The 13,487-nt window shown below is 44.5% G+C and overlaps 1 protein-coding gene across 1 annotated transcript; it reads left to right on the plus strand.

Moving 5' to 3' along the window:
- The first annotated feature begins 1,133 nt into the window (after window positions 1-1,133).
- On the plus strand, window positions 1,134-11,750 carry LOC133381371 (zinc finger protein ZFP2-like). Its single transcript, XM_061620419.1, has 7 exons — window positions 1,134-1,210; window positions 5,356-5,451; window positions 8,392-8,791; window positions 9,149-9,230; window positions 9,550-9,629; window positions 9,862-9,988; window positions 10,093-11,750. The coding sequence occupies exons 2-7, from the start codon at window positions 5,402-5,404 to the stop codon at window positions 11,385-11,387; spliced, it is 2,034 nt and encodes a 677-aa protein (XP_061476403.1). The 5' UTR covers window positions 1,134-1,210; window positions 5,356-5,401; the 3' UTR covers window positions 11,388-11,750.
- Window positions 11,751-13,487: the final 1,737 nt, after the last annotated feature.

The following is a 13,487-nucleotide window of genomic DNA, read 5'->3' on the forward strand; positions in this document are numbered from 1 at the left end:
TGGCAGAGCATCTGCATTGCACGCAGAAGGTCCCAGGTTCAACCCCCAAGGGCATCTCAAGGTAAAGCTGGGAGAGACAAGATGCCAGTGCATCCCTCCTGCCCCTGGGCATCTGCTGGGCTCAGGGCACAGATAAGGGCATTTACGCACAACCAAAATGGACAAAAAGCGGCAGAAAAAAATAAGTAACTGGTGGTGCCCACCCCACAAACTGCTCTGGGCCAGGGCAATTCATACACCCTAGGAAAGTGACGGTGTCCCCTATGAAATGCCAGTACATCCTGCCTGGCCTGCTTGGTGCAGGGCACTGATAAGAGCATCTACACAAACCAAAACAGCAAAAACCATCCAGAAAAAAATAAGTAACTGAGGGTGCCTCCGGGGACAGAGCCAAAGGGCGGCCAGGTTGGGCCCTGACTGAGGGCCCTGTGGCCCCAGGGACCCCTGAAGGCCCCCTCCTTATGGTCCCTGCTGCGGATCGCAGGGAGGGAGCTGCCTGCTTGCCCACTCGCTTGCTGCCCCACTTGCTCATCCGTGCCCTGCACCCAGCAGGTGCCCTGGGCCAGGTGGGAAGCAGTGGCATCTCGTAGAGGACACCCTCCCCTTTCCTGGGGTGTATGATTTGTCCTGGCCCAGAGCAGATTTTGGGGTGGGCACCCTCCCTCACTTATTGTTTATGATTTTATGATAGCATTATGCATTTATGACCATTTTAGAAGCCTGATGATTTTGACTGAATAAATTTGTTGTTATTCTTCACAGGGAGAGTCCCAGATCACAGTGATATACAAGGGGTATCCCAACATATATTTTGGGGTTCCAAGACATGTTAACTTAGGCTTGACACTGTTGTAGCTCTCAAGTTTTCTTCTTTTTTAGTGTTTTGAACTTTCAAGCAAATAAGGAACTGGTAACTGGGAACCAACTTCAGCGTCATCCTATGATCTCTGTACAAGGCATCCTTCCTCCTTAGCTGCTGCTTTGAAAGATGGCCTGGTGCCTGGCCTCTTTAAGGGTTAAAATGAATGGGCCGAGATGCCTAGAGAGGAAGGGAAGGCGGAAGGGATCATGTGTGCCCTTCAAGGGAAATGAGCCTCCCCTTTCCTGCACGTCACTTTCTGCCTGGATCTTGTCTGGGAGCAAAGCGGCTCCTGTCTCTCCCTCTCTCTCTCCCAAGGGATGCAGCCTCAGTGGCCCCTTCTGGGGTCTGGTAAGCCCCCCTTGTGCATTGGGGGAAGGGGAGTCCCAGGGCTGCTGGGGAGGGTGCAGAGGAGGAGCTGCAAGGCGAGGGGGCTGGGAGACCCCTGCGGGGGGAGGAGATGCCCAGATTGAAAAGGCTGGAGCGGTGGACAAGGGCCAGGGACAGACCCTCACCCCATGAGGTGGCCTCTTGGAGTGACCCTTTCGGGATCCCCATCACAACATCCACCATTAGGGAGCAGACCACTCCCCTTAAAAACTAATCCTAGTTAGCAAGATGTGCACACTAGGGTTGCCAGGTCAGAAGCATCCCAAAACCTGAGATTTTAGGGGCGGGGCCCCAGTGATGTCATGGGGCAGGCCAAAGTGATGTCACAGGGCGGGCCCCAGTGATGTCATTAAGCATGATACATTAAGCATCAATCACAGTTGCTTGGAGCGTACAATTAAAAAAAATATCTGACTGGAAATTAAGCTAGACATTTTAGCTAAAAGATGGAGCCTGGGTAGGGAACATTTAATCTAGCCTACTTGCTTTCGGCAAGAAGGGTTTAAGTGCCTTCAGGCCAGGCCATCACCAGAAGGCCACTGTAGGAAGAAAGGAGCCTAGTGTTGTGGAGATGTTAGACTGGAGCATTGAGAGTAAAGATGGATGCCCCCGAAGGCTGCAATTCTAAACACACTTACTAAGGGACTAAGCACCATAGAAGTCAACAGGACTTACCTCTGAGTAGATCTAGTATGGATTGTGCTGTTGGCAAACCTTGACTAGGGATCCTCTGCAAAGACATCCATATCCAAGCAGGGTTGGCAACCTCCTGCCTGCAGTGTCCTGCCCTGCCGCTATTTTTTAACATGGCTGCTCCAAAATTCTTAACAGATTTGACCCTTCAAAAAGACGTCTGAGAAATGAGTAAGAGTAAGAAGATTCTCTACCCTTTCTGTCTACCCTGTGGACTGCTATAAACTCACTTTGACAGCCAACCCAGTTCCAGTGAGCAATAATGGACAGAGAGAAAACACGCATGGTTTGGTCTACTTTCATAGGCAGCAGCTTGGGAACAACAGTTGTAGCCACACTTCCAAATATGCGAATTCTTTTTTACCACTATTGGGCAAGAAACAAACTGTCATGCAACCGACAAGGTGCATCATCAGTGGGTTTAAGGGGGTTGACTTGAGCACATGGAACCACTGCTGTTGCTTCTATGGCTGTAATGGAGTGAGGTTAAAGGTAAGTGAAATGTAAATAGAAAAAACAACACAAAAGGCAGTATCACTTTCCTAAATGCAATACCATACCAACCACAACAAGATTCTTATGAGTAAGGCAGAAAACTCAGCATCCCACAACCAGTCAGGATTCATAAGCAAAAACCCAAACTAAAAAAATCCTAGCAGCCAGTCAGCCAAGGTCACAGAAATCCCCATGCAGCGCAACCTGACCTGGGGACTGCAGTTAACGCAGAATGCTGCAGCACAATTGCTGACATGAGTGAGATCCTATCAGCACATCACACCTCTGTTCTGAAATCTGCATTGGTTGTTGATTTGCTACCAGGCCAAGTTCAAGCTGTGCTTCCCATGTTATGGGTGCCACATAGTGTTTGTTCTGCTCTTGTAAGAAATCAGTCCTGTAAAGTGGCAGCACCTACGCTTTGGAACTCCTTGCCTATTGACATTAGGCAGACACCTCTTTTCAGCACCTGCTAAAATCAGTTTTCTTGAGGCAAGCCTCTCCAGGCATGTGGAAGCTATTGTGTTTTTAAATCTGTTTTTAACTCATTGTTCGTTTTATTATTTTGAATGTTTTTAAATATCTGTCCTTAACACTTTTACCAATAATTTTATTGTTTTAATTCTTTCTGTAAACCGCTTTGAGATTTTTTACAATAAAGCGGTATATAAATGTTGTAAATAAAAATACATAAATAAATGTTGGAGTCACTGTGGCCCTTGAGTCTCTTCTCACTTTTAGGAACCAAGGAATCTGCCTTATTCTGACTCAGGCCATTTCGTACCATCTACCTCAGTACTCATGACATGGACTAGCATTGGCTCTCCAGGATTCCAGGCAATAGTATTTTCCAGGAATTGAATTTTGGACCTTGTATGCAAAGCATATGCCCTACCGATGAGCTACAACTCTCCCCGTTTAAAAAAGTATCTTTTAAAATTGTTCTTTGCAATTCATTCTTGAATGCACATCATACCTAGGGCAGATCCACACCATTCATTTATAGCACATTCAACACACATTTGAAGCACATGAATCCCACCACAGAATCAATTTTAGTTTGTTAAGGGTGTTGATAACTTTAACTGTGAGGGGGAAACTAAACTTCCCAGGATTCCTTAGGGAAAGTCATGAGCTTTAAATGTGAGTTGGATGTGCTTTAAATGTGTTGATCTACTTAATCAACTTTGCGTACATGTAAATCATTTTAATTAATTTTTCAAAATGGAAATGAGCTATAAAGTATACTGGGTGACCATGTGCTACTCACCATCTGTCAGCCAATCCTCCCCTCAGGATGAAAACAACAGAGAACCATGACTACCCCAAGGAAGAAGGGCACACTTAAAATGCAGAGGAAAAAATCAATTTTTTAAATTGTACACTCCAAGCAACTGTGATTGATGCTTAATGTATCATGTTTAATGACAGCACTAGGGCCCATCCCAGTGACATCACTCAGGCCCACCCATGAAATCTCAGGGTTTTGGATGCTTCTGACCTGGCAACCCTAATTTCTGCCTTCCATTGTTCTTAGCCAATGAGGGACACCACAGTTGTCCTGGAAAAATCAAGAATTTTAGTCTGCTTGCCTGCTGCATCTGCAGAATCTAGCAGTTTAGAAACCTGCACGTGCCCATTTGATGGACACATGCAGCTCCACCCCTTGCCCATAGACTTTCTGGTTTAGTCAGCAAGGAGAAGCAGCTTTCATCTCAGTTGCCTCTTTCTCAGGATACGTGTCTTAAGTGGTGAATGCAATGGGAGGGTCTGCCTGTCATCATGGAGGATGGAATAAAAGGGTTTGATTCCCCCAAACACTTCCTCCCCTGAACAGATACAAGATACAAAAGCAAACCTCTCTGTAGAAAAGGCAGTGATACTAGCATTTGCAATTTTCGGCCCTGCATCCACCTTGTTAAATGGTGCTTACTCCTAAGTAAAGTTGCATTGGAATGCTGCCTCACTCACCCTGTTGCCTGACAGGGCCTCTGTTCAGCAATTCAGAAAAGACTAAAAAGTAGTTTTTGATACATACCCTTCTTCAAAATGACTGGCAGGCATCTCTCCACCAAAGATCACCCTACTTCCATCTCCCCAGGGATGGAGATGTGTGTGTGTGTGTGTGTGTGTGTGTGTGTGTGTGTGTGCACGCACATATACCTACACACATGTATATATATACATACACACAGAGGCGCTCCCTCTCTCTGTGCATATATTCAATGCAGTGGGGGGTGTAACCTTCCCCCCCCTTAAGACTAATAGGAATGGAACAGCTACCCTGTCTAACGCTGCCACAGCTTGCCAGGTCTCTAGAATTCACTGCATTTTTATTTTCTTTTAAAAAAAAGAGGTGCCAGCACCCAGGTCTTCACCATGTTCCAGCCTTTATCATAGAAGGCTGCATTTCCCCTTTGTCTGATCGGATATGTGAGAATCAGTGTACTAAAGACACTTCTTACATGCTCAGACATGCTTCCTTCAGATAAGATGACTGACAGAACTGATGATATTGAAATCTTGGTTTATATCTGCAGTAAATGTACAATTTTTATAGTGCTGCATTGGCTTGTTTTATGTTTGTTGTGTTTGTATTGTTTTTACATTGATTGTGCATTTTTATTGTTTTTACTATGTTTGTAAGCTGCCCTGAACTCCGTTTTTAACAGTGGAAAGGCAGGATATCAATCCTCTTAATAAATAAATATTCCATAATAGGCATTTAAGGTTGAAAATGAAGGATTTTTAAAAAATCTTCACATCGTCCCCCACTTTTTGGTGGTAATTGCTAGGCACAAAAACAAAACAACTGGACAATGCAACCTTTAATATGATTAATTTGCCTAATTAGGACATGGTTTACATAATATGCAAATTATGCAAATAATCTATAGTTTGTATAACATGCAAATCAGTCTGCCCGGATTTGTGGAATTGGAATATGGCAACCTGATTTCTTGGATGAGTTTCAGTTGGTACAGCTTGAGGACTTTGACAAGGTGCTTGGACAGGTTCGTGCAACCACTTCTGTTTTTTCGGTTTTAATTGGCTTTTAAATATGTGTTTTTAAATTTGTATGTTTGTTTTAAATTTTTAATGTTCTAATTGTTGTAAATCACCCAGAGAGCTTTGGCTATGGGGCGGTATACAAATATAATCAATCAATCAATCAATAAACCCTACCCAGGGAGGAATCATAGAATCAGAGAGTTGGAAGGGGCCTATAAGGCCATCGAGTCCAACCCCCTGCTCAGTGCAGGAATCCAAAGTAAAGCATCCCAGAAACGTGGCTGTCCAGCTGCCCCTTGAATGCCTCCAGTGTTGGAGAGCCCACCTGCTCCCTAGGGAATTGGTTCCATTGTCCTACCGCTTTAACAGTTAGGATGTTTTTCCTGATGTTTAGTTGAAATCTGGCTTCCTGTAACTTGAGACCACTATTACCTGACCTGCACTCTGGGACGATGGAGAAGAGATCCTGGCCCTCCTCTGTGTGACAACCTTTCAAGTATTTGAAGTGCTGTCATCTCCCTTCAGTCTTCTCCAGGCTAAACATGCCCAGTTCTTTCAGTCTCTCCTCATAGAGCTTTGCTTCCAGTCCCCTGATCATCCTCGTTGCCTTTCTCTGAACCCGTTCCAGTTTGTCTGCAACCTTCTTAAAGTGTGGTGTCCCAAACTGGATGCAATACTCAAGATGAGGCCTAACCAGGGCCAAATAGAGGAGAACCAATACTTCTTGCAATTTGGAAACTATACTTCTGTTAATGCAGTGAAAAAGAGCATTTTCCTTTTTTGCAACTACATCACATTGTTGGCCTTATATTCATCTTGTGATCAACAACAACCCCAAGATCCTTCTCGCATGTCGTATTGCTGAGCCAAAGATCCCCCATCTTATAACTGTGCATTTCGTTTCTTTTTCCTAGGTGTAGAACTTTGCACTTGTCCCTGTTAAATTTAATTCTGTTGTTTTCACAGCCTATCAAAATCCCTTTGAATTTTGTATCTGTCTTCCAAGGTATTAGCTATCCCCCCCCCCCAGTTTTGCATCATTGGCAAACTTAATAAGCATTCCTGCACCTTCTTATGTAAGTCATTAATAACAATGTTGAAGAGCACTGGGCCCAGAACCAAGCCCTGCTGTACCCCGCTCCTTATCACCCCCCAGTCTGAGAAGGAACCATTGATAAGCACTCTTGAGTACGATTCTGGAGCGAACTGTGGATCCACCTGAAAGTTGTTCCATCCAGGCGGCATTCAGCTAGCTTTGCTGAAGTCAAATTATATTATGTCCACAGCATTCCCACAGTCTACCATGGAGGTTTCTGAAAGGGGGGTTGTGTATGTGTATAGTGTGTGTGTGTAGAGAGAGAGAGCGCTTTTGTTCAGTGGGGACTTACACCTAAGTAAATGTGCCTTGGATTGCAGCCTTACAGCCCATTCCTATGCATGCTTACTCAAAAGTCTCAATAACAACTGTAGGAAGGTCATCAGAAATCCCATGCAACAGATTTGTGTGTGTAAGAGAGAGGGGGGAGAGAGAAGAGAGCGCTCCGCTTTAAAGCATTAGCTAGAAACCTCCTCTAGAAACCTTACCCTTTTGGAGCAGCGAGAGATAATGTGTATTGCTAACAGACACATTATCTCTCATTTTAAAACCAAAAAGTGGCCAGGAGTTAGGGAGGGAAAGAGAGAAAAATATGTTGGGAGAGGGGGAAGTGTGTGTGTGTGTGTGGTTGCATATACCTGGTTGTGAGTCTGGCTGTTTCTGCTGGAGAGAGGGAGTTGTGTTACTGTAGGTCTGTCACCTGCTGATCTTAGACTGACAATGCTACATTCAGTGCACAATCAGGCATTGTATTTCAGATGGAGGGAGTTGAAAGTGATTGAAGTTTTATAGAAATTCTGTTTAGATGCTCATGCTGGGATAAATTCAAGATTTAAATAGTTAAATATCAAGCACTGATTCTTTTGTTATGGTTATTTATTAATACTTCATAATAAATCCCCACCCAGCCATGAAGCTCCTTTGGTGCCCTTGAGCCCAGCCTACCTCACAGGCTTGTTGTGAAGATCTAGAAGGAGATGTAAAATGGCTGCAAAGGAGGACTTAGTACTTGTGTCATAGCATCAAATTTTGCTTCTTTTATTGAAAATAATGCACCTTTATCAAGGAAGGGACATGTTTTTGCCTCCACCCCCTACCCCCCCTCAGTATACCTCCAGGCTTCAACCAATCTGGCATGACTGTTGTGTGTTGAGATGCATGCATAAATCCAGATTGTGTTCAAGTGTGTTTACTCCCAGGTTGGTGTGTACAAGGGGCCCTCTCACCTTGAACCCTCCTATGCCCCTTCCTCACAAAAAATCCTAGGCTATAGTCCTCTACCCACTCTCTTGGAAATAAGTCCCATTAAACATCAAGAGACTTGCTTCTCTGAGTAGAGACATATACCACAGGATTTGTTAACATTTTACTACATAGTGGAATGTGCAGAAAATAACTTGTAAGGAGTACCTGATCTCAAATGGAGACTACAAGGTGACAGAAGCCACCAGCTAAGTGGGGGAGGGGGAAACAGCTGGTGTCCAAACAACTCACTGATAAATCGCAGAGACTGAAAGCTTATCTTTATTGAATAAAACACAGTTTTATTGTATTGCTGCCCTGGGTTCCTTTGTGAGGAAGGGCAGGATATAAATTCAATAAATAACATAATCTTGGAAGGTTGAACATGGCTGTGAAGGGTGGCAGGGGCCGTGCTGTGACTATCATGAATGGATCTTGCACTTCTAAGTCTGCTGCTGCACTCCGGCCCCTGCTTTGAGAGATGATCCAGCTTCCTGAGCTTCTAAGGGTTAAAATGAATGAAACTAGAATCCTAGAGAGGAAGAGAAGGGGAAGAGGGGCATCTGTGCCCTTCAAAGGAAATGAGCCTCATCTCCCCCTACAGATCAAAGATGGATCAGCAAGACTCTGCTGCCCTTGAAGCAGGAAAAGGCCCTGATGCCATCAAGACTGGGACCTGTGGGGAGAAATTCTGTGGGGAAAACAGCCTCCTCTCAGATGTCCAGTCCCAGCAGTTCAGGCATTTCCGCTACGAGGAAGGCATGGGGCCCCGAGAGGCTTGCAGTCAACTCCATCTTCTTTGCCATCGGTGGCTGAAGCCGGAGCGACACACAAAGAACCGGATGCTGGACCTGGTGATCCTGGAGCAGTTCTTGAGGATCCTTTCACCAAAGACGGCGAGCTGGGTGAGGGAATGTGGAGCGGAGACCACTTCCCAGGCGGTGGCCCTGGCCGAAGGATTCCTCCTGAGCCAGGCAGAGGAGAAGAAGCAGGAAGAGCGGCAGGTGAGAGGGTTTCATTTAGATCATGGATAGCCTCCGTGGTGCCCTCCATATTTATATATATATATCCCCCTATATATGCTGTTATAGTAAAACTCCCAACATCACTGACCATTCATCATATTGGCTGTGGTTGATGTGAGTTGGAATTCACCAAGTTCTGGAGGGCACAATATTGGCTACCCCTGATATCAAATACCTCTAAGGATTTTGCCTTTGTTATTCCTTTTCTATTCCTTTTCCTTGTTAGATGATTTTTGCATGGGCATCTGGTTGGCCACTGTGTGAACAGGATGCTGGATAAGGTGGGCCACTGGCCTGATCCAGCAGGCTCTTTTCATGTTCTTATTGCTGTTTCAGGAAAAGGGTCTGTTTGGAGGAAAAGGAACTGATTTTTCCGAGGCAGAGAGGACTTCATCGGACACCAGACAGAGGCCGCTGGGTAAGGGTGAAGGGGGTATCTCCATGTGGTGTCTCTCTTGATTTTGAGTCTTTTCCTCTTGTCTCCAGCCTTCTCCACAGCTGAAAAAATGCTCTTATTTACATCCCATCACAATTTTGTATATGGGAACCAGCACTTTGATTTGTGGCCAAGATCTCAAATGGGGAAAGATGTTTTATCAGACCACTGAAATATAAACTGTGAATAAACAGTGGAAACTCACTCAACAGATCAGACCCAAGTGCAGCTAGACAAACATTGTTTCTCCTCTGAGATGAGCATATACTAAAGGCTTCCGGGCACATTTTGTTTCTCACAGGTGATGGAATGATGTCGGCAAGACCTACTAAACCTTCTCTTTGTGGTGTAGGAGAAGCTGCTGCTGTTCCACATGATCAGGTAGGGGGAAGACTCAATAGGGGAGAGGCTGGGGGCAGCCTGGGTGCCACTGTCCCCTCCTCTCCCCCAGGCCTCAGTGACTCTCTCTCCTTCTCTGTGCTTCTCTTAAATTTTCCCATAAGAAAAGCTGTGAATGCCATTTAAGAAGGTTCCAGTCCTGAGAACGGTGACCAGGCATCTCACCTTAACTTCATGTTATCTAGGGGGTGGAAATGTTTTGTTGCTCATTTAGGGTCCAGTGGTCTTTGAGGATGTGGCTGTGTATTTCACGGAAGAGGAGTGGGCCCTGCTGGCTCCTGACCAGAGAGCTCTGCACAAGGAAGTCATGGAGGAGAATTGTGGTACTCTGGCCTGTCTTGGTAAGGCTCCATATTGGAGCGCAATATCTGTTTTGAAATTCAATATTTCTTTATGTAATGTAATTTTTTCCTCAGTGTCTTATCAGCTTCACTCTTCCTTGCAGATGGTGACAAATGGAAAGTCAAGAGTAAGAGAGAACTGGGTGGGAAAGAGATATCTGAAAAAGACCAATCTAAGAAGACGGAAGAGCAGAGAAGGAAAACTGAAGCTGAAGAGAAGAGAAGGGATGAATCCTCTCCTTCTCAGGGCAGTGACTGCCATGAGATTTCAGTCCGAGAAAAAACAGATGCAAGAAACAAAAGAAGTAATACTTTTGGTTATTGGAAAAGTCTCAATTTTAACAAAAATGGCAAAGCCCATACCAAAAAGAAACTCTATGAATGCTTGGAATGTGGAAAGAACTTTCCTTCCTGTTACAAACTTACTATCCATGCTAGAATTCATACTGGGGAAAAACTGTATCAATGTTTAGAATGTGGAAAGAGCTTCATTGATAAGAGAAATCTTATATTCCATGAAAGAATTCACACTGGGGAGAAACCATATAAATGTTTGGAGTGTGGAAAGAGTTTCAGTCACAAGACATCTCTCACTAATCATCAAAGAATTCATACAGGGGAGAAACCATATATATGCTTAGAGTGTGGAAAGAGCTTCAGTCATAAGACATGTCTCATTTATCATCAAATAACTCATACTGGGGAGACCCCGTATAAATGCATGGAATGCGGAAAGGGCTTTCCTTCCAATTCTGCACTTAATGTCCATAAAAACATCCACACTGGAGAGAAACCATATAAATGCTTAGAGTGTGAAAAGAGCTTCAATCACAAGACATCTCTCACTAATCATCAAAGAATTCATACAGGGAAGAAACCATATAAATGCTTGGAGTGTGGAAAGAGCTTCAGTCAAAAGATCTCTCTCACTAATCATCAAAGACTTCATACTGGGGAGACCCCGTATAAATGCATGGAATGCGGAAAGGGCTTTGCTTCCAATTCTGCACTTCATTTCCATAAAAACATTCACACTGGAGAGAAATCATATAAATGCTTAGAGTGTGACAAGAGCTTCAATTACAAGACATGTCTAACTAATCATCAAAGAATTCATACAGGGGAGAAACCATATACATGCTTGGAATGTGGAAAGAGCTTCAGTCGCAAGACATCTCTCACTAATCATGAAAGACTTCATACAGGGGAGAAACCATATATATGCTTGGAGTGTGGAAAGAGCTTCAGAACCAGTTCTCACCTTTCTTCCCACCAAAGAATTCACACTGGGAAGAAACTATATAAATGTTTGGAATGTGGAAAGAATTTGAGCTGCAAGAGATATCTCACTTCCCATCAGGGAATTCATACAAGACAGAAATTGTCAAATAATGCTTGAATTGTTGAGAGAGCAAAACAGCAATGTCATCATCCAAGAATTCACAAAAGAGGGAAAACCATGTTAATGTGCTGAGTGTACAAAACTTATCTCCCCGGTGAAAGATGGGAGGGGACCGAATATACTTTAGTTAACTTGATCAATGGTTGTTCTGTTTCTTGACATGATACTGATATGAATACCAGTTACTGGAAACCTCAGGAGGGGGAAATGCTCTTGCACTTGGGTCCTGCTTGCGGGCTCCCCAGGGGTTCTGGTTAGCCTGATCCAAGAGTTTCTTCTTATGTTCTTACTTGTGTTGCTAGTGTATATCGAATGTAATTCATTTGTATCTTGTGAGTTTTTAAATATTGTTTTGATTCATTTGTTGTATTTATTTTGCTTTTATTGTGTGCTTTTTAATTAGTTTTCATGTGTACATGTTTGCTATTGTTGTGAGTTCTTTTGAGCTCAACTTGGAAAGGCAGCACACAAGTATTAGCTTCAGTAAGAAGATGCAGCTCACTTCTCATTCAAGAATTCACAGAGCGGAGCATCCGTATAAATGCTTGTGCAAGTGAAGTCCTTAAGTGCCCCAATGGGCAAAAGGTGGTTAAACAGAACCCAGGAGGCTAACGCTTACCAAAGCAGTCCTAAGTATATAGTCTTTTAGTTTAAAATCAGAACATGGCCAGAATGGAATTCTAGGGGACAGGACCTGGTGGTTTTGGACATGTTAGGAGAGATCAGTCTGGTATCCCAGATGCAAGGTTCAAACAAATCTAAACTGGAAATCGGTCCAGGTAAAGGCAAGTGCTTAAAAATAAAAGTGTTAGCAATAGTGGAGAAACTATCAAAATAGCAAGAGAAGAGGAGAGCAACTATGGAATGGGATGGATTGTTTTTTTGTATCTTAAACAAATCTAGTGGTCTAACTGAAAACCTGTGTAATATTAGGGAAGATCTTAGAAGGACCCACACACACACACATATATTTTCTCTGTGAAAGACGCAGAGAAAGTTGTGGCACATGACAGCCAGTGTGGTGTGCTGTACAACAGGACTGTAGAGGTGATAATTTTGAGTGTGTGTTTGTTCGTGTTGAAGAAGGGACAGTTCAAGGCCAGATATCCCTTCTCTCAAAAAAAAGATGCCTTGGAACAAGGAAACTTGGAGCTAAGCAATTAAAGTAGTGTGTACCAGCTACTGACTTCCTCCCAACATAAGACACATCCACAGGATACAGTTGATGCACTCCTATACAGTACCACTTTAGCTGTCATGACTCTTTGTTCAGTTCATGGCCCCAGCCAAGTCTGTTAACCAGGGGTGTGCTGCCGTAGACATGGACTGGTGCGGGTGACCACATCTGTGCTGGACCCTTGCCCCTCTTGGCTGGTGAAAGCTGGCAGGACTGGAACCGCCGGCTGGGCCAAGGAGATAACGCCTCTTTGAGAGAGGGAGTGGTCCCTGACTGCCTAAAAGAGGCGGTAGTGAGACCGCTCCTGAAGAAACCCTCTTTGGACCCAGATAACCTGAACAACTATAGACCTGTGGCGAATGTTCCGTTCTTGGGCAAGGTGCTGGAACGGGTGGTTGCCGGCCAGCTCCAGGGGCTCTTGGATGACACTGATTATCTTGATCCATTTCAATCCGGTTTTAGGCCCGGTTTTGGCACTGAAACAGCCTTGGTCGCCCTGTACGATGACCTTTGTTGGGAGAGGGACAGGGGGAGTGTGACTCTGTTGATTCTCCTTGATCTCTCAGCTGCTTTTGATACCATCGACCATGGTATCCTTCTGGGAAGACTCACGGAGTTGGGAGTTGGGGGTACTGCTTGGCAGTGGCTCCGCTCCTACTTGGTGGGTCGTCACCAGAAGGTAGTGCTTGGGGAACATTGCTCGATACCCTGGACTCTCCATTGTGGAGTCCCGCAGGGATCGGTACTGTCTCCCATGCTTTTTAACATCTACATGAAGCCGCTGGGTGTGGTCATCAGGAGTTTTGGGGTGCGTTGTCATCAGTACGCTGATGACACGCAGCTCTATTTCTCCTTTTCATCTTCTTCAGGTGAGGCTGTTAACGTGCTAAACCGTTGCCTGGCCGCGATAATGGACTGGA

The sequence above is a fragment of the Rhineura floridana genome, chromosome 3 (assembly GCF_030035675.1).
Source record: "Rhineura floridana isolate rRhiFlo1 chromosome 3, rRhiFlo1.hap2, whole genome shotgun sequence".
In the NCBI taxonomy this organism is placed as follows: Eukaryota; Metazoa; Chordata; class Lepidosauria; order Squamata; family Rhineuridae; genus Rhineura; species Rhineura floridana.